The sequence below is a fragment of the Salvelinus fontinalis genome, chromosome 1, assembly GCF_029448725.1.
Source record: "Salvelinus fontinalis isolate EN_2023a chromosome 1, ASM2944872v1, whole genome shotgun sequence".
Taxonomy (NCBI): Eukaryota; Metazoa; Chordata; class Actinopteri; order Salmoniformes; family Salmonidae; genus Salvelinus; species Salvelinus fontinalis.
The window spans coordinates 76,725,773-76,748,491 of NC_074665.1; the positions used below are offsets into that span (position 1 = coordinate 76,725,773).

The 22,719-nt window shown below is 46.5% G+C and overlaps 2 protein-coding genes across 5 annotated transcripts in view; one reads left to right on the forward strand and one right to left on the reverse strand.

The window, feature by feature from the left end:
* LOC129861472 (ubiquitin carboxyl-terminal hydrolase 42-like) overlaps positions 1-9,618 on the forward strand; it is a 35,211-nt gene extending 25,593 nt beyond the window's left edge. Inside the window, exons 7-18 of one of the 2 annotated variants that reach the window (XM_055933022.1) lie at positions 39-109; positions 213-295; positions 456-567; positions 681-821; positions 4,163-4,263; positions 4,446-4,611; positions 4,712-5,305; positions 5,421-5,503; positions 5,592-6,713; positions 6,817-7,175; positions 7,264-7,373; positions 7,531-8,676. In XM_055933022.1, coding sequence (XP_055788997.1) covers positions 39-109; positions 213-295; positions 456-567; positions 681-821; positions 4,163-4,263; positions 4,446-4,611; positions 4,712-5,305; positions 5,421-5,503; positions 5,592-6,713; positions 6,817-7,175; positions 7,264-7,340 — 2,909 coding nt within the window. In that variant the 3' untranslated portion in view covers positions 7,341-7,373; positions 7,531-8,676. Of the gene's footprint in view, positions 1-38; positions 110-212; positions 296-455; positions 568-680; positions 822-4,162; positions 4,264-4,445; positions 4,612-4,711; positions 5,306-5,420; positions 5,504-5,591; positions 6,714-6,816; positions 7,176-7,263; positions 7,374-7,530 lie in introns of both variants that reach the window. The other variant, XM_055933846.1, reaches the window with a different exon arrangement.
* Positions 8,868-22,719, reverse strand: part of LOC129820709 (cytohesin-3) — a 50,641-nt gene continuing 36,789 nt past the window's right edge. For all 3 annotated transcript variants that reach the window (XM_055878856.1, XM_055878011.1, XM_055879524.1), the window contains 6 exons: positions 21,454-21,602; positions 21,260-21,371; positions 13,776-13,852; positions 13,125-13,196; positions 12,790-12,944; positions 8,868-10,197 (listed from right to left, as the gene is read on the reverse strand). In XM_055878856.1, the coding sequence (XP_055734831.1) occupies positions 10,125-10,197; positions 12,790-12,944; positions 13,125-13,196; positions 13,776-13,852; positions 21,260-21,371; positions 21,454-21,602 (638 nt within the window). In that variant the 3' untranslated portion in view covers positions 8,868-10,124. The remainder of the gene's footprint in view (positions 10,198-12,789; positions 12,945-13,124; positions 13,197-13,775; positions 13,853-21,259; positions 21,372-21,453; positions 21,603-22,719) is intronic.

The window sequence follows — 22,719 nt, forward strand, 5'->3', positions numbered from 1 at the left end:
ATAGGTAAGATAATCTAATTGTGTCTGTCTTTTTACAGTAAAATGTTTCAACTGCAAAGCGGTCTCAGACACCTTTGACCCTTATTTGGATGTTGCTTTGGAAATAAAGGTAACGTTGAACTGCCTATCATGCTGCACAATGGAGAACCTGTCAACCATTGTGTCTTGCTAAGAATGCATCATTGACAACTGTCTCCCGTGTTACCTTTCAGACTGCTCCCAGTATCACAAAGGCTCTGGAACAGTTTGTTAAGCCTGAGCAGCTAGATGGAGAGAATGCCTACAGATGCGCTAAGTGAGTAGATCTGGATTCATTTATTGTTCATCTCAGCATAACGCTGCTTAAACCAGTGTTATTATTGTCCCCCTCAGCATAACGCTGCCTAAACCAGTGTTATTGTGACCTAATTCTACATGTTTTGTTTTTGGTATTTCTAACTGATCCGTCTGTGCAGGTGTAAGAAGATGGTTCCAGCCTCTAAGAGATTCACCATCCACCGCAGCGCTAATGTGCTCACCATCTCACTGAAGCGATTCGCCAACTACAACGGGGGCAAGATCGCTAAGGTAAGACATCAGAAAACATTGTCAGTGACAGCAAAATGTACATGGAAATCAGTGTTGTTTTTTACAGATCTTTATCTAGATTTCCACTGCCATTGCCTGTTTCTCTCCTTTAGGATGTGAGGTATGCTGAGTGCCTAGACCTGCGTCCCTTCATGTCTCAGTCCCACGGCGAGCCCCAGGTCTACGTACTCTATGCTGTCCTGGTGCACTCTGGCTTCAGCTGCCACGCTGGACACTACTACTGCTACGTCAAGGTAAGCACTAATATGCGGTGTATTCAGACCCCTTGACTTTTTCCACATTTTATTACGTTACAGCGTTTTTCTAAAAGATTTTTACTCGATCTACACACAATACCCCATAATGACAAAGCGAAAAATCTGTTTTTATTTGTAACAGTTAAACACCTTTATCTACATAAGTATTCAGACCCTTTGCTATGAGACTCGACGTTGAGCTCCGGTGCATCCTGTTTCAGTTGATCATTTTATCTTTATTTAACTACAAGTCATTAAGAACACATTCTTATTTAAAATGACGGCCTACAAAGGCCAAAGACGCTGGGCCAATTGTGCGCTGCCCTATAGGACTCCCAATCATGGCTGGTTGTGATACAACCTAGATTCGAACCAGTGTAGTGACACCTCTAACACCGAGGTGCAGTGCTTTAGACCACTGCGCCACTCGGGAGCCCCATCATCCTCGATGTTTCTACAACTTCGTTGGAGCCCACCTGGGGTAAGTTCAATTGATTGGACATGATTTGGAAAGGCACACACCTGTCTATATAAGGTCCCACAGTTGACAGTGCACGTCAGAGCAAAAACCAAGGCACGAGGTCAAAGAATTTGGCCGTCTAGATCTGAGACACAGATCTGGGAAAGGATACCAAAACATTTCTGCAGCATTGAAGGTCCCCAAGAACACAGTGGCCTCATCATTCTTAAGTGGAAAAAGTTTGGAACCACCAAGACTCTTCCTAGAGCTGGCCGCCTGGCCAAACTGAGCAATCGGGGGAGAAGGGACTTGGTCAGGGGAGGAGACCAAGAACCCGATGGTCACTCTGACAGAGCTCCAGAGTTCCTCTGTGAAGATGGGGGAACCTTCCCAATGGACAACCATCTCTGCAGCACTCCACCAATCAGGCCTTTATGGTAGAGTGGCCAGACGGAAGCCATTCCTCAGTAAAGGGCACATGACAGCCTGCTTGGAGTTTGCCAAAAGGCACCTAAAGGACTCTCAGAACATGAGTAACAAGATTCTCTGGTCTGATGAAACCAAGATTGACCTCTTTGGCCTGAATGCCAAGCGTCACGTCTGGAGGAAACCTGGCACCATCCCTACGGTGAAGCATGGTGGTGGCAACATCATGCTGTGGGGATGTTTTTCAGCAGCAGGGACTGGGAGACTAGTCAGGATCAAGGGAAAGATGAACAGAGCAAAGTACAGAGCGATCCTTGATGAAAACCTGCTATAGAGCGCTCAGGACCTCAGACTAGGGCGATTGGTTCACCTTCCAACAGGACAACGACCCTAAGCACACAGACAAGACGATGCAGGAGTGACTTCAGGATAAGTCTCTGAATGTCCTTGAGTGGCCCCGCCAGAGCCCAGACTTGAACTGGATCGAACATCTCTGGAGAGGCCTGAAAATGGAATAAGGCTGTAACGTAACAAAGTGGAAAAAGGAGATTGGTTTGAATACTTTCCCGAATGCACTGTATTTTAGGGCTTCCTAAAATACACTTGAGGTCAGCCCTAACATCTAACCTAATATATACAGTGGGGAGAAGAATTATTTGATAGACTGTCGATTTTGCAGGTTTTCCTACTTACAAAGCATGCAGAGGTCTGTAATTTTTATCATAGGTACACTGCAACAGTGAGACGGAATCTAAAACAAAAATCCAGAAAATAACATTGTATGATTAAGTAATTAATTTGCATTTTATTGCATGACATAATTATTTGATACATCAGAAAAGCAGAACTTAATATTTGGTAGAGAAACCTTTGTTTGCAATTACAGAGATCATACGTTTCTTGTAGTTCCAGGTTTGCACACTGCAGCAGGGATTTTGGCCCACTCCTCCATACAGACCTTCTCCAGATCCTTCAGGTTTCGGGGCTGTCGCTGGGCAATATGGACTTTCAGCTCCCTCCAAAGATTTTCTATTTGGTTCAGGTCTGGAGACTGGCTAAGCCACTCCAGGACCTTGATATGCTTCTTACGGAGCCACTCCTTAGTTGCCCTGGCTGTGTGTTTTGGGTCGTTGTCATGCTGGAAGACCCAGCCACAACCCATCTTCAAAGCTCTTACTGAGGGAAGGAGGTTGTTGGCCAAGATCTCGCGATACATGGCCCCATCCATCCTCCCCTCAATACGGTGCAGTCGTCCTGTCCCCTTTGCAGAAAAGCATCCCCAAAGAATGATGTTTCCACCTCCATGCTTCACGGTGTTCTTGGGGTTGTACTCATCCTTCTTCCTCCAAACACGGCGAGTGGAGTTTAGACCAAAAAGCTCTATTTTTGTCTCATCAGACCACATGACCTTCTCCCATTCCTGCTCTGGATCATCCAGATGGTCATTGGCAAATTTCAGACGGGCCTGGACATGCGCTGGCTTGAGCAGGGGGACATTGCGTGCGCTGCAGGATTTTAATTCATGACGGCGTAGTGTGTTACTAATGGTTTTCTTTGAGACTGTGGTCCCAGCTCTCTTCAGGTCATTGACTAAGTCCTGCTGTGTAGTTGTGGGCTGATCCCTCACCTTCCTCATGATCATTGATGCCCCACAAGGTGAGATCTTGCATGGAGCCCCAGACCGAGGGTGATTTACTGTCATCTTGAACTTCTTCCATTTTTAATAATTGCGCCAACAGTTGTTGCCTTCTCACCAAGCTGCTTGCCTATTGTCCTGTAGCCCATCCCAGCCTTGTGCAGATCTACAATTCTATCCCTGATGTCCTTACACAGCTCTCTGGTCTTGGCCATTGTGGAGAGGTTGGAGTCTGCTTGATTGAGTGTGTGGACAGGTGTCTTTTATACAGGTAACGAGTTCAAACAGGTGCAGTTAATACAGGTAATGAGTGGAGAACAGGAGGGCTTCTTAAAGAAAAACTAACAGGTCTGTGAGAGCCGGAGGTCTTACTGGTTGGTAGGTGATCAAATACTTATGTCATGCAATAAAATGCAAATTAAATACTTAAAAATCATACAATGTGATTTTCAGGATTTGTTTTAGATTCCGTATCTCACAGTTGAAGTGTACCTATGATAAAAATGACAGACCTCTACATGCTTTGTCAGTAGGAAAACCTGCAAATTCCGCAGTGTACCAAATACTTGTTCTGCCCACTGTATTACTACTGCTACTTCAAGGTAAGCTCCAATATTGGCAGAAGTCACTAGTAGGATGGTTCACGAACAATCAATGAAAGAGAAAGCTTAACGACTACAACCCAAACCCCCATGTGAATAATCCTCTCACCACTTCTATGTAAGCCAGATGTTTGATTACAGTCTTCTATAAAGAATTATGTTAATACTTACGTATGTCAGTGTGATGCATGTTTTATAAGTCTCTCTCTTTCAGGCTAGCAATGGCCAGTGGTACCAGTTGAATGACTCCTCTGTGTTGGTCAGTGACATTAGGTCAGTCCTCAACCAGCAGGCTTACGTCCTCTTCTACATCAGGTGAGCTCCCATTCACTGTGTATTGTACACCCTGTCAACCAAGGGGAGCGTTGTTTGAATGGTGTAAAATATTGGCATGTTAAAGCATTGTGTTGGACCACGCAACAGTTCTGCGCAGGTTGTTTTCCCTTTGTGGTTGAGTTTTTTGATCTGTCATGGGTGCTGCCTGTTCTGGCCACAAGGTCACCTGATCGTTCTTCAGGAGGGGACTACAATCACACGTGCCGGACACCGGGGCCCCTCGGCCAGTCGTCCCCCCGCCCCATCCTCACACCCCGGGTCAACATTGGGCCACGGCACACCAACACTGGCTTTATAGGGCCACAGCTGCCCCCACACATGGCCAAGGTACAGCCTAAACACCAGCTTTTGCACAACCTGTTCAGAGGCAAGATGTTTAGTAAGAGCCTGTAACCAATGTGTGTGTGTGTGTGTGTGTGTGTCCAAGAACCTCTTTCACGTCAATGGGAATGGCTCGCTAAGTGACTACCCCTCTGGCTCTAAGCCCAGCACCAGCAGTGACAGCAGCATGGGAAAGACTAGCTACAGCCCGCTCGCCACCTCTTCCTCCCATCCTCTCAGCCATCCCACAGGCATCCCTGACCCCGCCAAGCGCCAGAAGCTCTCCTTCTTCATCGGTCAGGGTAAACAGATCCCCCCCTCATCATCCTCTTACGTCCAGCCGTCCTCTTCGTCACAGTCTACATCAGACATGTCTATGCCCCGGGATCCCCACGTTAACGGCACTCCCTCCGGTAACAGAAACGGTCACGGGGCGTCGTTCCTGGTGCCGTACGGCCAGGAGTCGTCTGAAGAGTCGGACCAGGAGGGAGGCAGTGGTCTGGGGAACGGCACGGCAAAGCCTCACATTAACGGGAGGAAGGGAGAGACCGTCTACGGCCCCGTCCCCAGAGTGCTGGCCCTCAAGACCAACGGCATCGGTAACGGCCAAGCTACCATGCACCGTAACGGGACCAACAGCTTCTCCAAACTCAGCCAGAACGGACACCACAACATCAATGACATCAAACACCCTGAGAAGGTACCTATACTCAGTCGACACACATTTTAAATACTTCACTAAACTCCACAAATCACATTAGCAAAAGGATTCACACAAACACCTGTGTACTCATTATGCGTGTGTTGTTGTGCAGATCCACGGTAACGGTCATGCGATGTCGCCCGGTTTGGGTTCCAGCATGTCTAATGGGGCGGAGGCTCACCACAGTGGCCCAAGGTGAGCGTGATCAAATTCTCTTCTTCTGATCCACTTTGCTTGATGATTTGAAGATCCAGTAATTCATGAAATGTTGTTTTTTCTACAGCAAAGAGGTGTATTGTGCCACCCCCAGCCAGGCCAGCACCTCTCAAGGCCTGCACAGTGCCGACATCGACAGCCGCCTCTCCCTCACCCCAGAGAAAATGGCTAAAACTCACTCTGGCTCCCTCCCTCACCACGCACCATCAACCGCAGCTAAACCTTCATCCTCATTGGCTGATGTTGGAGCTAAACCACTTACCGACGCCTTGAGGGAATCCAGCTCCAACCCTGGGGTCTTATTCCTCCAGCCCACCCCCCGCACCCTCAGTACCCCAGTCGCCCCAGCCCTCTCCGGACCAGGCCTGGGAGCCACGAAAGGCCTCGGAGCCCCACACAGGGGACCTGGGGAGGACGTCATAGAGACCCAGAACAGCCCAGCTGCAGGGCTGGATGGAAAGCCCAGCTCCAAAGAGGGAAGAGACCAGATGTACTCTTCCGATCGGGAGGAGAAAGGCAGGTTGAACTCTTCCGATCGGGATAAGGAGAAAGGCCGACTACATTCTTCGGACCGCGATAGGGATCGAGACCGGCTGTACTTTTCTGACCGGGATAAAGACAGAGAAGGGGATAGGTACCACCGGGACAGGAGCCGTGAACGCAACCGGGACCATGACTCAGACCGGCACCGGCGAGACCACCGAGACAGAGACTACCACCGGTCGTACCGGGACCGCTCGCTCAGCCGGGACAGACACCGGAACTGGGAGTCTGAGGCATTCCTCTCACAGCGACGCTATCACCCCAGAGAGAGGGACAGGGACCGCTGTCACCACCATTACCACCACAGAACGAGAGAGGACAGGAATAGGGACAGGAGGGAGCACAGCCACCACAGCCTCCCACACAGAGAGGAGCTTCATGGACGCTCAAGGTGGAGGGATGAAGGTAAAGAGAGGGGTTACCACCCTTCACAGGAGACCCCTCTGCCCACCCCACTGAGCTCCAGCACCAAGCCCAGTCAGTCCCTACCTCACCCAGCCCTTTCCCCAGCCAGACCAGCCCTGGAGAAACGACCCGAGCCTCACAGAGAGGAGAGAAAGGACAGCTCTGAGGAGCGTCGGGCCAAGAAACCCAAGAAGAGCAAGAAGAAGAAGTCCAAGGACAGAGAGAGGCACCGAGAGAATAGGTAAGGCAGTCTTTCTTCTCTCTTAAACCTCCACAATGAGACAATGTCAGATAAAGTAACAACTGATCTATATTAACTCTGACCTGGGTGTTCTTTCTTCCAGGACCTTTGACGTGGATTCCTCTGGCAGGGCAGCCGACGGCAGCAGTTCCTCCAAACACAAGAAAAGTAGGAGGTATGACACTGACACGGAGGATGAGAAGTCGGAGGGTGAGATCCGCTCTACCCAGAGTTCCGAGGGGCACCGTGACCCCAATGCCCCCCGGGAGGGTCGCAGGGCAAGCAGCAGTGACGATGAGAGGGCGAGCAAGAAGCAACGTTACCAGGACGATGGCTATGACAACAGCTACCCCAAGAAACGGCATCGCGCCGATGACAACGACCGCTCCTTCTCCTCTCGTGATGGATCACCAACAGCAGCTCCTCAAAACGCATCGCACTGCCACTTCAACAAACACACAGGTAAAAAAACAAGCAGATGTGGTTTCTATAGGTGCAGTTGTTTCTCACTGTGTTAATCTATCATTTTGACCATAATGTTTTGTCGTAGGTAATGGCTTAGGTCAACCCAATGGAAACTCCCACGAATGTTCTACCAATGGACTGTACAATGACCTTAGACAGTAGATTTTCTCTGTTCGACCAGAGACACAGAACAATGTAAGTATCTTTCCTTTGCCTCTGTCTTACTCTCAGAATCTCTATGCTTGACTGCATGGTTGTGAGTGGAAAAACAGGAGCCGGTTTCAACTCATCTTGATTGTGTAAAGACTGATGGGACTGTCTGCAAACCTGACATCTTTCCCTCTCATTGCAGACTTGGAATACTTTACTTTAAATATCAACCTTTATATAAAAGTGAAATTCAACAGCAACAGGAATGTCATCCCAAATATTTGAACGTGGTGCTGTATTATTGGGAATATACTGTATTTTTACCACGAGAAATTAAGATTCTACTAGATTTTTTTTCAAATTCACTCTTCAGCGGTGTACACTTGTCACTCAATGTACATTATGATGAATAAGCTGCACAGTGGAAGACTCAGGACTTTGTTCAAACGAGACTTATTCCTCCTCGGAGAACTGATCAACTAATCCAAAAAGAGGAAGACAAATAGTTTTCTTGCCTAGGAGATGAACTGTTTGTCACCATTATCCACATATCTGTATAGGTGGAGGTATAAAACCTCTCTCTGATGGAGGGAAATGTTATGGAGTGAGTAGTGTCTGGAGGAGAAGGAGCTGGCCTGGGCCCCATGCAGCTGGGCTGTTGTGACTAAGTGTGTACTTAACACAACTCCACCTACACTGGAGACTTCAGGACAGCTCTTTTTACTTTCTAAAGCCTAAGATCATCCCTCTGAATCCTTCACAGGAGAAGAACGATTTCCCTCGCTCTCACTGAGATTTCCAATTCTTTTAACTTTTTATTCAAGCATTTAAAAAAGCTGAACAATAATCATGTTACCACTTATGGCTTTGGACCTGTGTTTCTGCTTTTTTTATTTTTTATTCTGTTTTCTAGCATCCATAAGAAATACTGTGAATTTAATTTTGAACTGTACTATCAGTTTTTTTATACATAAGTCCTGTATCAGGAATACAAATAGAGAATAGTTTTGTTTTAGAGAATTACCACAACGTAATTTAGACCTTGTTCTATGGACACAAGTCAGTGAAATGGGTAGGATGGTTTGCTTGGGTTTTTTTCTAACTAAAAAGACAAATTTTTAGTTCTACAATAGCATGTCAAATTTATACATTGTACAGGGTATATAAAAGCCATAAATACATTTGCTAATGTCAAAGTAACTCATCTTACTTTGTTTACACACATTGTTTGTTGGAGTGAAAGTTGTTGATTAACTGGGCATGTACACACCGATGGGAATAGTGTCTGCCTTTGTATTGGACGGATGAAGTCCGTTCTCTGAATTTTGGTAAAAGATTTTGCATATGAGTGATTGTTTAATTGATTGCTTTTAAGCTCGTCAGATAAGACTGTTGAAACACTCTGGATTCAAGGCCAACAGTCGTAAGGTCATTTTTCATATTGTTTCAAGGTTACACAATGACAGTGAGGGAGTTCAAACCAGGACCTGGGTACTCAGTTCATAGTCACATGTCAGACTGGTCAGTGACACAGGAGAATATCTGAACATTCTATTTTATTCAAAATCCTCACGAGTTGAAAGGCTCCTGCAATGCTGAGAATCTTGTGAACTTTTACACAACTTGGACCTGTAGAAAGTTCACTGATCTGTCAGTCTCACCCTGGGGCGCTCTTTAGTCTGGATCACTGAAGAGTTACAGAATGCGCGATAGGTAATTTCCGATTAAGCCGACACGTGTGTTCACCGTACATGCAGTCACCACTAACGCAGGAACGTTGCCTTTAAATTTCAATCATGACACTGAACTTCAGCGATACAGATTGAGTAGAGCCCCTAGTGAGAAGTTGTTTCACCATGTGAAACCCAGCTGGCTTGGCTGTTACGTCATTATCTGTTTATCTTCCTCCATTTGCTCTTAGGAGTTGGAGTTCTTCCACTGCAGTATGTACTCTGTAATGCTCAACTTTAAGCAGGTGTAGGCTAGCCATAACTTTTACATGCTACAGAAACACAAATTATAAACATTATGTACAGTGTATATACACACACAATGTAAAGATGAAAAAAACATTTTTGTAATTAGAGAAAATATGAAAAACAAATTATTTATAGCAGTGGACTTTGAATCAATACATAAACTAGTTTTAGATAACTGCCCCACAAACATGACAATGTATTATAGCTCTAAGACAAAATGGTGTCACATCTCCTTCACCACAGAGATCTCTCTGGCATGGGCATCTCATTGTTAAACAGAAACTGAAAAAAAATAAAAACCATCCCTATTGTATTAGTGTCAATCATTTCAGGGGTGGAAAATCAGACCAGCTGATTCATAAATTGAGGCTCTTCTGACATTTAAATCATACTCGACTCAAGCACTAGAGGGCAACAATATCCATGCTTATATGGCTGATGAAAGCTCAGTCTGTAGGGACATTGGGGAAGCACAGACCATACGGTTTCTCAGTGTCCTCACAATACTGTACATTCACACTTCATAGAATTTACAGTTGTGTGAATTGTATTCACACATACATCTGAAAAGAAACTGATGACCAAAATATCAAGTGCCCTTCCCCATCTTGTCCTTTATCCATACTGATGAAGTGGAGAGGTGTAGCATCCAAAGTCAATTCCCCACTACATCCCCTTACCCTGGTCTCTGCTGTGGCCATGCAGCCATGTGTCCTGTCCCTGGGCTGAGTGAAAGAGACCCCCCTGGTCTCCTGGACAGACCGGGGTCTATGCTGGTATCACTGATGATGGGAAGGGTGTGGCCAGGCGCTCCTCCTCACTTCTTATTGGCTATTCTCCGCTTCCTGGTTGCCAGCATGTCATAGAAAGGATCCCTGCTGATGCTTGCTCTGCAGAAAGAAGAGATTGGTTATGAAAAAGACAATGGTTGTATATTACAGTAGCCTGTGTACATCTTCATGAGCAGGCGGGGGAATAGTTTCCCCAGCTTTACTCTTCATGAGCAGGCGGGGGAATAGTTTCCCCAGCTTTACTCTTCATGAGCAGGCGGGGGAATAGTTTCCCCAGCTTTACTACATTCAGTATCAGCACAGTTCACATTGTTGTCAAAGAAAAACATTGCATTGCAGCATTCTGCTCTGACAGAGGACCTCAACAGAGCTGTAACACAATCAAGCGGTTTCTTATTTGTATTTATTATGGATCCCCATTATTTCCTGCCAAGGCAGCAGCTACTCTTCCTGGGGTTTATTATGGCTCCCCATTAGTTCCTGCCAAGACAGCAGCTACTCTTCCTGGGGTTTATTATGGCTCCCCATTAGTTCCTGCCAAGACAGCAGCTACTATTCTTGGGGTCCATCAAAATGAAAGCAGTTATACATTCACAACACACTAAAGTGTGTGCCCTCAGGCCCCTACTCTATATCTACAAAATCCATGGGTATGTGTATAGTGCGTATGTTATCGTGTGTTTGTATGCATATTGTCTATGTTTGTGTTGCTTCACAGTTCCCGCTGTTCCAAAAGGTGTATTTTTATCTGTTATTTTTTTAAATCTAATTTTACTGAAGAGACCTCTTGTGGCATGTCTTGTGGGGTATGCATGGGTGTCCGAGCTGTGCGCTAGTAGTTCAAAACAGACACCTTGGTGCACTCAACATGTCAATACCTCTCATAAATACAAGTAGTGATGAAGTCAATCTCTCCTCCACTTTGAGCCAGGAGAGATTGACATGCAAATTATTAATGTTAGCTCTCTGTGTACATCCAAAGGCCAGCCGTGCTGCGCTGTTCTGAGCCAATTTACATTTTCCCAAGTCCCTCTGTGGCACCTGACCACACGACTGAACAGTTGTCACAAAACCACGGCCTGTAGGACCTGCCTTGTTGATAGTGCTGTTAAGGTAGAGCGACGCTTTATTATGGACAGACTGCTCCCCATCTTAGCTACTGTTGTATCAATAGGTTTTGACCATGACAGTTTACAATCCAGGGTTACTCCAAGCAGTTTAGTCATCTCAACTTGCTCAATCACCACATTATTCATTACAAGATTTAGTCGAGGTTTAGTGAATGATTTGTCCCAAATACAATGCTTTTAGTTTTTGAAATATTTAGGAGTAACTTATTCCTTGCCACCCATTCTGAAACTAACTGCAGCTCTTTGTTAAGTGTTGCAGTAATTTCAGTCGCTGTAGTAGCTGACGTATAGTGTTGAGTCATCCGCATACATAGACACTCAAAGCCAGTGACATGTCATTAGTAAAAATTGAAAAAAGTTGACAGGACAACAGGTGTTTTCTTTGGTACATTAGTGCAGACTGTCTAGACTATAATACACCCATATTTTCCCTTGGAGACTGCAGAGGGAAAAACCCATAGAGGTCCAAGCCTTGCATCCAACGGGACTGTAATAGGGCTAAGTAATTCACTGCTTTCCTGGCAGTAGGAACACAGAACATGCTGGGATGACCATTCGGTGTGTGTATCATGTTGACCACAGGGGACTCAGAGTACAGAGGGTGTGAGGTAAAGCAACTCAGGTCTGGCCTCTTCTGCACAGTCTGTCACACTGTCTCAGTCTGACAGCTACAACACAATGAAGAGGCCTATAAAGTTGACCTACGGCTGATATTTCATACAGGGCTGGTATGGACTAGGAGTGGCACTGGTTTCCCAATTCTCCCACTGTAAACTCATTTTCCAACACCCCATCTAAAGTTATGATAATTGCAGAACTAAAGTTGACATAATCATCATGTTCCCCTGTGTATTGCATCCACTTCATCCAAACAAGCTTGCCAGTAAAGTTGTGGCACGAGCAGAAAAATCTATTCTGTTGGTTCTAATGGAAACCCAGCGTTCAATCGTAATGGTGTTTCTATATCTTCATGCCTGATGAGAGCATCATTTAATATGATTTCCCCAGCTGATATTGATCATTGGAAAGCTCAGCTGAGAAGAGCTATGATCAATCACCCTCTGGGTCCAATTTAACAGAGCACTTTCATCATTCCTTCTCTCCTTAACTAGACAGCATTAGTGTCTGATAAATAGTGTGGATTTTGCAAAAACACGAAGAGGAATGAATTGAGGCTGAATGCCTACAGGACAATCTACAGGGCTTTATCAAACAGAAACCCATTTAACCTCCAGAGAACTCAGATCAACTCTGAGCCCAGTCTTGTCTACCGCACACTGAGAAAGTGAGCCTCAGCCATATGGGTTAGTCTGTCACACAGTTACATCAAAGAGTTCACACATGGTCATGGTGCTTTGTGTGAAGACCAACCCATCTTCAAAGAAGTGTCAGTGGATACATACATACTGGTTTAATCCTAGTTTTGCCATCGAATCGTTGAGATTCACTGGTGTCTCCTAGCAGATAACTATGGGCTTTGGACCCTGGTGAGTAATATCTGTTGTGTTTACATGGGGGTAAAACTCCCAAAACATGAGGTGGGTTATATACAAAAACATACTTGATGGATTTGATCCACTCCTCCTTCTCCTCTGTGGTGGGCGCTGATATCCTGTACACTGTGTGGTTGCCCTCAACGACCCGGCCGTCCGCCTCAGTCTTACACGCCTTGATCAACGAACCCTTGTGGTTGGGGTTGTAGAGCTCGAAACAGTTCTGATTGGACGACAGCGTCCAAAAGAGAGAGAGAGGTGAGTACAGAACTAGTTACGGTGAAGATAATTAATTAGTTACAGTGAAGAGGGACAGTTAGTCCCGGTGAAGAGGGTCTAGAAGTGTTCAGTGCTTTATTAGCCCTTTCTTAGAAAGTGTTTCAGTATATTTTGTGGAACTTACAGGTTTCCTGGGCTCATCCACCTCTCTTACACTGAGGTTCTCCAAAGGAATGATCCCACGAGGTTCCTTGTCCTGCAGACGTGAAGAACACATTCATTTATTTAATATGTAGCCAGACAGCATATACTTACAGGCCAATTGTTTTGTGCTGATGGTTCAATAACTAAAAAAACACGTGAATAAAACCCACATTACCAATAAGTGGTTATAAATCAGCAATATTTGGACAATATTCTATTGTATGAGGAAGTTACTTAAGTGAGAAGTAACATCCTACAGTGGGTTTCTATTGTGTCTGGGAGGCTCTGCCGCCTGGGGGGTGTCTGGGGGCTGAGGAGACCTTGAGGAACAGAACAGCCCGGTCTTTCTCTTAATGAGAGAACACAGCAGGGAGGTGACGTCCAGGGACTGGGCTCAATCCTGGTAGTGGGCTCTAAGCTGTGGTGTGTTGGGGCTGTACTCTCATCAGTGAATATAGGATAATGGGGGGGGGGGGGGGGGGGGGGGTCTGGGCTAGACCAGATGTGTAACAGACCTCCCAGATGGTTCCATGCATCGTGTTAATTGCTGGACCATGGTGCATTTAGGTCAAAGGGCCAGGCTACATCTGCTGCAGAGGTCTCTCATTGATAAAACCACACACTAACTTACTGTTGTGTATTCAAAGTAGTACAGGCAGTTGTCAGTCAGAATGAACCACCGTCTCTTCCAGGTCTTCACTCTTCCACCTGTAAAGAAATATACCAGACATGTTGAGTAACAAGAGTTACATCCTGAAAGAGAGACATGTTGAGTAACAAACCACAGACAGAGAAGAGCCAATGGCCAAGCCATGCGGAGAGGCAGTGCTGTAGGCTACACAGCCAATGAGGTGATACATTTTTATCTGCAATACTAACCGTAATGTATAGAGTTGACCTGATTCCCTATATTCTACATGACAATGATATCTGTTCTAGGCAATCTATTTCAACTGAATGTTCTGTAATGCTGCACCCTCCTGAATAGACCCTAGCATGGCATGTGGATGCTAATCTCTTGGGCCTATGCAATACTATGGGAAAGGGTTTAGATGGAGGCTGCTTAAATGTCAACCTTTCAGCAACCAGCAAAGCCTTTCTCATAGACTCATTTCAGTGCAAACTGCAACAGCAATTATGAAAATTTCCTTTGAGACTCAATGTTGAGTCTAGCCTATAGTCCAGCCCTCAGACCTTAGGGTAGGGTACTCGTCCTATCTAATTTGCAATCTGTCCATTAGGTTGATTCAATCAGGGGCCCAATATCCCCCCTCCCGCCCCTCAGCCTCCCTAGAGGTCCCAAAGTAGTGCAGGTATTGCTTGTGAAAACAGTCAAAATGTGGGTTCAATTTGGGAAGAAATCCCAGAAATGCAGCCGGAGCTGGGGAGCGTGGTTCATTGGTCAGGGGTGGCAATGCATTCAGACTGACATCACAATATACCCAGCCCACTGCATAATAAAGACATTTGCCTCTTAAAAGTGATACATCTTAATTTTATTTCATTATTTTGCAGATATAAAGTGAAAAGAGAGGGACAATTACTCATTCTGCATTTCTGTAACAATACACTAGTAAGCGAGTTTACTGCAATGAGTTTACTTGTTTAAATTCCTGTTCAAGTACTAACAATCAATACAAAATGGGGATGTGGTCCCACTTCATAGAAGCATTCATCATAGTCTGAACTCAGTTCTTTTCACTTGGCCAATCCCTCTCTGTACCGGGAAGCCAGTCTGTCTGACCAACCAGGGAGTGTAAGGAACAGAATGAGTAACAAGATACAATTCTCAGACGCTGTATTTTTTCAGGAAGAATATCTCCTCACGATATGGAGTTAGCATTAACTCTTCTCTCCTTGAGTCAAGCCTTTGTCAGCAGATAATTCTCTACAGCTGTCCAGATTAAGGATTATTTGAGTTTGTTAATTAAACAAAAATGATGCAAGCAGTCAATAATCCATGTAATTATAAAGTAATACTATGACTACTATAGTATTACTATACTTTAGGGGGTAGATCAGGGCATAGAAACACAAGCAATGGACATTAGACCAGTGGGAATCTGTCCTTTGGTCCAAATTTGAGATTTTTGGTTCCAACCGCCATGTCTTTGTGAGATTCACAGTAGGTGAACGGATGATCTCCACATGTATGGTTCCAACTGAAGTATGGAGGTGGTGGTGCTTTGCTGGTGACACGGTCTGTGATTTATTTAGAATTCAAGGCACACTTAACCTGCATGACTACCACAGCATTCTGCAGCGATACGCCATCCCATCTGGTCTGCACTTAGTCCCACTATCATTTGTTTTTCAACAGGGCAATGACCCCAAAAACACCTCCAGGCTGTGTAAGGGTTATTTGACCAAGGAGGAGAGTGATCGAGTGCTGCATCAGATGACCTGGCCTCCACAATCACCCGACATCATCCTAAACCATCTCAAATTGGGTTGAGTTGGACTGCAATGTGAAGGAAAAGCAACCAACAAGACTGTTGGAAAAGCATTCCTCATGAAGCTGGTTGAGAGAATGCCAAGAGTGTGCAAAGCTGTCAAGGCAAAGGGTGGCTACTTTGAAAAACAAATCTAAATATATTTTAGATTTAACAATTATTTAGTTACTACATGATTCCATATGTGTCATTTCATTGTTTTGATGTCTTCACTATTATTCTACAATGTATAAATAGTAAAAATAAAGAAAAACCCTTGAATGAGTAGGTGTGTCCAAACTTTTGACTGGTACTGTATATACAGTGCCTTTGGAAAGTATTCAGACCCCTTGACTTTTTACACATTTTATGTTACAGCCTTATTCTAATTTGATTAAGTTAAAAAAGTCCTCAGCAATCTACACACAATACCTCATAATGACAAAGCGAAAACAGGTTTAGAAATGTTTGCTCATTTATTTACATAAGTATTTCAGAACCTTCGCTATGAGACTCGAAATTGAGCTCAGGTCCATCCTGTTTCTATTGATCATCCTTGAGATGTTTCTACAACTTGATTGGAGTCCACCTGTGGTAAATTCTATTGATTGGACATGATTTGGAAAGGCAAACACCTGTCTACATAAGGTCCCACAGTTGCCAGTGCATGTCAGAGCAAAAAACAAGCCATGAGGTCGAAGGAATTGTCTTGTGGAGGTCCGAGACGGGATTGTGTCGAGGCACAGATCTGGGGAAGGATACCAAAACATTCCTGCAACATTGAAGGTCCCCAAGAACACAGTGGCCTCGTCATTCTTAAATGCAAGAAGTTTGGAACCATCAACTATTCCTGGAGCTGGCTGCCCGGCCAAACTGAGCAATCTGGGGAGAAAGGCCTTGGTCAGGGGAGGTGAAGAACCCGATGGTCACTCTAGAGCTCTGTCAGAGTTCCTCTGTGGAGATGGGAGAACCTTCCAGAAGGACAACCATCTCTGCAGCACTCCACCAAATCAGGCCTTTATGGTAGAGTGGCCAGAGGGAAGCCACTCCTCAGTAAAGAGCACATGACAGCCAGCTTGGAGTTTGCCAAAAGGCACCTAAAGGACTCTCAGAACATGAGAAACAAGAATCTCTGGTCTGATGAAACCAAGATTGAACTCTTTGGCCTGAATGCCAAGCATCACGTCTGTAGGAAACCTGGCACCATCCCTACGGTGAAGCATGGTGGTGGCAGCACCATGCTGTGGGGATGTTTTTCAGCAGCAGGGACTGGGAGACTAGTCAGTATTGAGGGAAAGATGAACAGAGCAAAAGTATAGAGAGATCCTTGATGAAAACCTGCTATAGAGCACTCAGGGCCTCAGACTGGGGCGAAGGTTCAGCTTCCACCAACAGAACAACAGCCAAGACATTGCAGGAGTGCCTTCAGGACAAGTCTCTGAATGTCCTTGAATGGCCCAGCCAGAGCCCGGACTTTAACCTGATCAAACATCTCTGGAGAGACCTGAAAAATAGCTGTGCAGCGACGCTCCCCATCCAACCACAGAACTGTAGAGGAGAATGGGAGAAATTCCTTAAATACAGGTGTGCCAAGCTTGTAGCGTCATACCCAAGAAGACTCGAGGCTGTTATCGCTGCCAAAGGTGCTTCAACAAAGTACTGAGTAAAGGGTCTGAATAATTATGTCAATGTAATATCAGTTTACACATTTATGAATTAGCACAAATTTCTAAACAACCTGTTTTTGCTTTGTCATTATTAATGAGCGGAAAAAAACAATCCATTTTAGAATAAGGCTGTAATGTAACAAAATGTGAAAAAAGTCAAGGGGTCTGAACACTTTCCGAAGGCACTAACTACCTGACAGGCTGCAGTAATGACCCATTTAACTACCTGACAGGCTGCAGTAATGACCCATTTAACTACCTGACAGGCTGCAGTAATGACCCATTTAACTACCTGACAGGCTGCAGTAATGACCCATTTAACTACCTGACAGGCTGCAGTAATGACCCATTTAACTACCTGACAAGCTGCAGTAATGACCCATTTAACTACCTGACAGGCTGCAGTAATGACCCATTTAACTACCTGACAGGCTGCAGTAATGACCCATTTAACTACCTGACAGGCTGCAGTAATGACCCATTTAACTACCTGACAGGCTGCAGTAATGACCCATTTAACTACCTGGCAGGCTGCAGTAATGACCCATTTAACTACCTGACAGGCTGCCGTAATGACCCATTTAACTACCTGACAGGCTGCAGTAATGACCCATTTAACTACATCATAAAAACCAAGGTGGCTAACAGGCAGCTCCTTCCAAAAGGATGCTAAAATTAGCATACAGATGTAATGCATGCAACTCCGAGTGGAAAACTAAAATGATCTGGCAAGCGCAAAGCGCAGCCGGTGGGATGGAGAAAGGGGTAACCAATGGATAGAGGTTTCATCCCAAATGGCACTCTGTTCTCTACAATATAGGCCATTTGAGACGCACCCAGATAGGAGGAAGTAGGAAGCAGCAGTATGTGTTTGAGACCTGGAGGGCAGCAGCAGCAGTATGTGTTTGAGACCTGGAGGGCAGCAGCAGCAGCAGTATGTGTTTGAGACCTGGAGGGCAGCAGCAGCAGCAGTATGTGTTTGAGGCCTGGAGGGCAGCAGCAGCAGCAGTATGTGTTTGAGACCTGGAGGGCAGCAGCAGCAGTATGTGTTTGAGGCCTGGAGGGCAGCAGCAGCATATGTGTTTGAGGCCTGGAGGGCAGCAGCAGCAGCAGTATGTGTTTGAGACCTGGAGGGCAGCAGCAGCAGTATGTGTTTGAGGCCTGGAGGGCAGCAGCAGCATATGTGTTTGAGACCTGGAGGGCAGCAGCAGCAGTATGTGTTTGAGGCCTGGAGGGCAGCAGCAGCAGCAGTATGTGTTTGAGGCCTGGAGGGCAGCAGCAGCAGCATATGTGTTTGAGACCTGGAGGGCAGCAGCAGCATATGTGTTTGAGGCCTGGAGGGCAGCAGCAGCAGCAGTATGTGTTTGAGGCCTGGAGGGCAGCAGCAGCAGCAGTATGTGTTTCAGGCCTGGAGGGCAGCAGCAGCATATGTGTTTCAGGCCTGGAGGGCAGCAGCAGCAGCAGTATGTGTTTGAGGCCTGGAGAGCAGCAGCAGCAGTATGTGTTTGAGACCTGGAGGGCAGCAGCAGCAGTATGTGTTTGAGACCTGGAGGGCAGCAGCAGCAGTATGTGTTTGAGGCCTGGAGGGCAGCAGCAGCAGCAGTATGTGTTTGAGACCTGGAGGGCAGCAGCAGCAGTATGTGTTTGAGGCCTGGAGGGCAGCAGCAGCAGTATGTGTTTCAGGCCTGGAGGGCAGCAGCAGCAGCAGTATGTGTTTGAGGCCTGGAGAGCAGCAGCAGCAGTATGTGTTTGAGACCTGGAGGGCAGCAGCAGCAGTATGCGTTTCAGGCCTGGAGAGCAGCAGCAGCAGTATGTGTTTCAGGCCTGGAGGGCAGCGGCAGCAGCAGTATGCGTTTCAGGCCTGGAGGGCAGCAGCAGCAGTATGTGTTTGAGGCCTGGAGGGCAGCAGCAGCAGTATGTGTTTCAGGCCTGGAGAGCAGCAGCAGCAGCAGTATGTGTTTGAGGCCTGGAGGGCAGCAGCAGCAGTATGCGTTTCAGGCCTGGAGAGCAGCAGCAGCAGTATGTGTTTCAGGCCTGGAGGGCAGCGGCAGCAGCAGCAGTATGTGTTTGAGACCTGGAGGGCAGCAGCAGCAGTATGTGTTTGAGGCCTGGAGGGCAGCAGCAGCAGTATGTGTTTCAGGCCTGGAGAGCAGCAGCAGCAGCAGTATGTGTTTGAGGCCTGGAGAGCAGCAGCAGCAGCAGTATGTGTTTGAGGCCTGGAGGGCAGCAGCAGCAGTATGCGTTTCAGGCCTGGAGAGCAGCAGCAGCAGTATGTGTTTCAGGCCTGGAGGGCAGCAGCAGCAGTATGCGTTTCAGGCCTGGAGGGCAGCGGCAGCAGCAGTATATGTGTTTCAGGCCTGGAGAGCAGCAGCAGCAGTATGCGTTTCAGGCCTGGAGGGCAGCGGCAGCAGCAGCAGTATGTGTTTCAGGCCTGGAGAGCAGCAGCAGCAGTATGTGTTTGAGGCCTGGAGGGCAGCAGCAGCATATGTGTTTCAGGCCTGGAGGGCAGCGGCAGCAGCAGCAGTATGTGTTTGAGGCCTGGAGGGCAGCAGCAGCAGTATGTGTTTGAGGCCTGGAGGGCAGCAGCAGCAGTATGTGTTTGAGGCCTGGAGGGCAGCAGCAGCAGTATGTGTTTGAGGCCTGGAGGGCAGCAGCAGCAGTATGTGTTTGAGGCCTGGAGGGCAGCAGCAGCAGTATGTGTTTGAGGTCTGGAGGGCAGCAGCAGCAGTATGTGTTTCCGGCCTGGAGGGCAGCAGCAGCAGTATGTGTTTGAGGCCTGGAGGGCAGCAGCAGCAGTATGTGTTTGAGGTCTGGAGGGCAGCAGCAGCATATGTGTTTGAGGCCTGGAGGGCAGCAGCAGCAGTATGTGTTTGAGGCCTGGAGGGCAGCAGCAGCAGTATGTGTTTGAGGCCTGGAGGGCAGCAGCAGCAGTATGTGTTTGAGGCCTGGAGGGCAGCAGCAGCAGTATGTGTTTGAGGCCTGGAGGGCAGCAGCAGCATTATGTGTTTGAGGCCTGGAGGGCAGCAGCAGCAGTATGTGTTTGAGGTCTGGAGGGCAGCAGCAGCATTATGTGTTTGAGGCCTGGAGGGCAGCAGCAGCAGTATGTGTTTGAGGCCTGGAGGGCAGCAGCAGCAGTATGTGTTTGAGGTCTGGAGGGCAGCAGCAGCAGTATGTGTTTCAGGCCTGGAGGGCAGCAGCAGCAGTATGTGTTTCAGGCCTGGAGGGCAGCAGCAGCATATGTGTTTCAGGCCTGGAGGACCTCAGAACACCACATACTGTAGCATACAGAACACATTCTCCAAGTGCAAACCCATGACCAAAATTAAATAAATGCACCCCTTCCTTGGGCCTTATTTAAGCTAGATGCTATAATAACTAGGGCCCTGAGTTTTTCCTGGTCAGGTCACATGGGCTGGAAAAACTAACAAACAAGCTAATAGATGAGCACTAACCAGCTAGCAGTGAATACATCTGTTGACTAAGAAGATTAACCGCTAGGTCTACATGTTAGCATGGGTCCTCAGGATGAGGGAGGGAAGGTTGGGAGAAGTTGTCCCTAACCACAGATCTAGGATCAGTTTACGTCCACCCTCAATCCTAACCTTAACCAATATATTTGACCCTGTATCAGTAGTTAGGGGCAACTTCTATTGGGATCGAGGAGGGGTACCTACCTCCTAGTGCAGAGTAAGAAGAAACAGCCAGTCACAGAACAGAAAGGTGACAAGTCAAACGGTGTGAGTGAAAACAAGATTTAACAGTAAGGGCACAGTAAGTGCATAAACCAAGGACGGAGAGAGAAGCAGCTGTATCACACAGACCATGCTTGGAGTGAGAGAAAAGACAGGATGAGACAGTAGCGCAGAAATAATACGAGTTGTTTTTCACATTGCTAACATTAGATCATATCCTGAGATCATTGCCATCTGCAAAAAAATGTTGTGAAGAAGGATAGGATATAGAATATCTGTTGGTGAACCAAGTACCAAGATGTGGATTCTTTGGTCGTCACTCACCTAATTTCAGTAGCCATCCCTCTCTGTCAGGGTTGAAGAACGTATGTGTCAGATCGTTGCCATCGTCCTCTGGGATTTTGAAGGGCTCATTTTTTATGCTGTCAAATAAATTCTGTCAAATACAATACAAAAAGGTTGAGTAATGGAAAAAACATTTGCTCTACACACGCACGCAAACACACGCACACTCTCACCCTGAGTAGTTCCTCTGGCAGGTCTCCTCCCTCATTGATACCTCTGTTCATGGAGATGAATCGCTCTACAGGGGGCTTGTCTCTGACATTGGGGTTGTGCAGGCTGGTGTTCAACATAATGATGGCAAACGACAGCACATAACAGGTGTCTGCAGGAGGGAGAGAAGTAATGAATATTTAGTACTGATACACACCTCAGACATCTCTCTGCCTTTCACTGAGGTTAACCAAGGACGCCAGACACTAGTCAATTCATGAGTTTTGGGAAGAATTTTGTGGTAATTATCAATTATATCTGAATATTGATCTAATAACAAGTAACAACTTTTCTTCTCCTCTGCCCCCCTGCATGCATAAGACTACTACTAGTAGAGACTCAATACAGTAGATCAACCTGGTGACCCAGCAGGGAGTAGAGACTCAATACAGTAGATCAACCTGGTGACCCAGCAGGGAGTAGTCTACTGTTACTACTACTAGTAGAGACTCAATACAGTAGATCAACCTGGTGACCCAGCAGGGAGTAGTCTACTGTTACTACTACTAGTAGAGACTCAATACAGTAGATCAACCTGGTGACCCAGCAGGGAGTAGTCTACTGTTACTACTACTAGTAGAGACTCAATACAGTAGATCAACCTGGTGGCCCAGCAGGGAGTAGAGACTCAATACAGTAGATCAACCTGGTGGCCCAGCAGGGAGTAGAGACTCAATACAGTAGATCAACCTGGTGGCCCAGCAGGGAGTAGTCTACTGTTACTACTACTAGTAGAGACTCAATACAGTAGATCAAACTGGTGGCCCAGCAGGGAGTAGTCTACTGTTACTACTACTAGTAGAGACTCAATACAGTAGATCAAACTGGTGGCCCAGCAGGGAGTAGTCTACTGTTACTACTACTAGTAGAGACTCAATACAGTAGATCAAACTGGTGGCCCAGCAGGGAGTAGTCTACTGTTACTACTACTAGTAGAGACTCAATACAGTAGATCAACCTGGTGACCCAGCAGGGAGTAGTCTACTGTTACTACTACTAGTAGAGACTCAATACAGTAGATCAAACTGGTGGCCCAGCAGGGAGTAGTCTACTGTTACTACTACTAGTAGAGACTCAATACAGTAGATCAACCTGGTGGCCCAGCAGGGAGTAGAGACTCAATACAGTAGATCAACCTGGTGGCCCAGCAGGGAGTAGTCTACTGTTACTACTACTAGTAGAGACTCAATACAGTAGATCAAACTGGTGACCCAGCAGGGAGTAGTCTA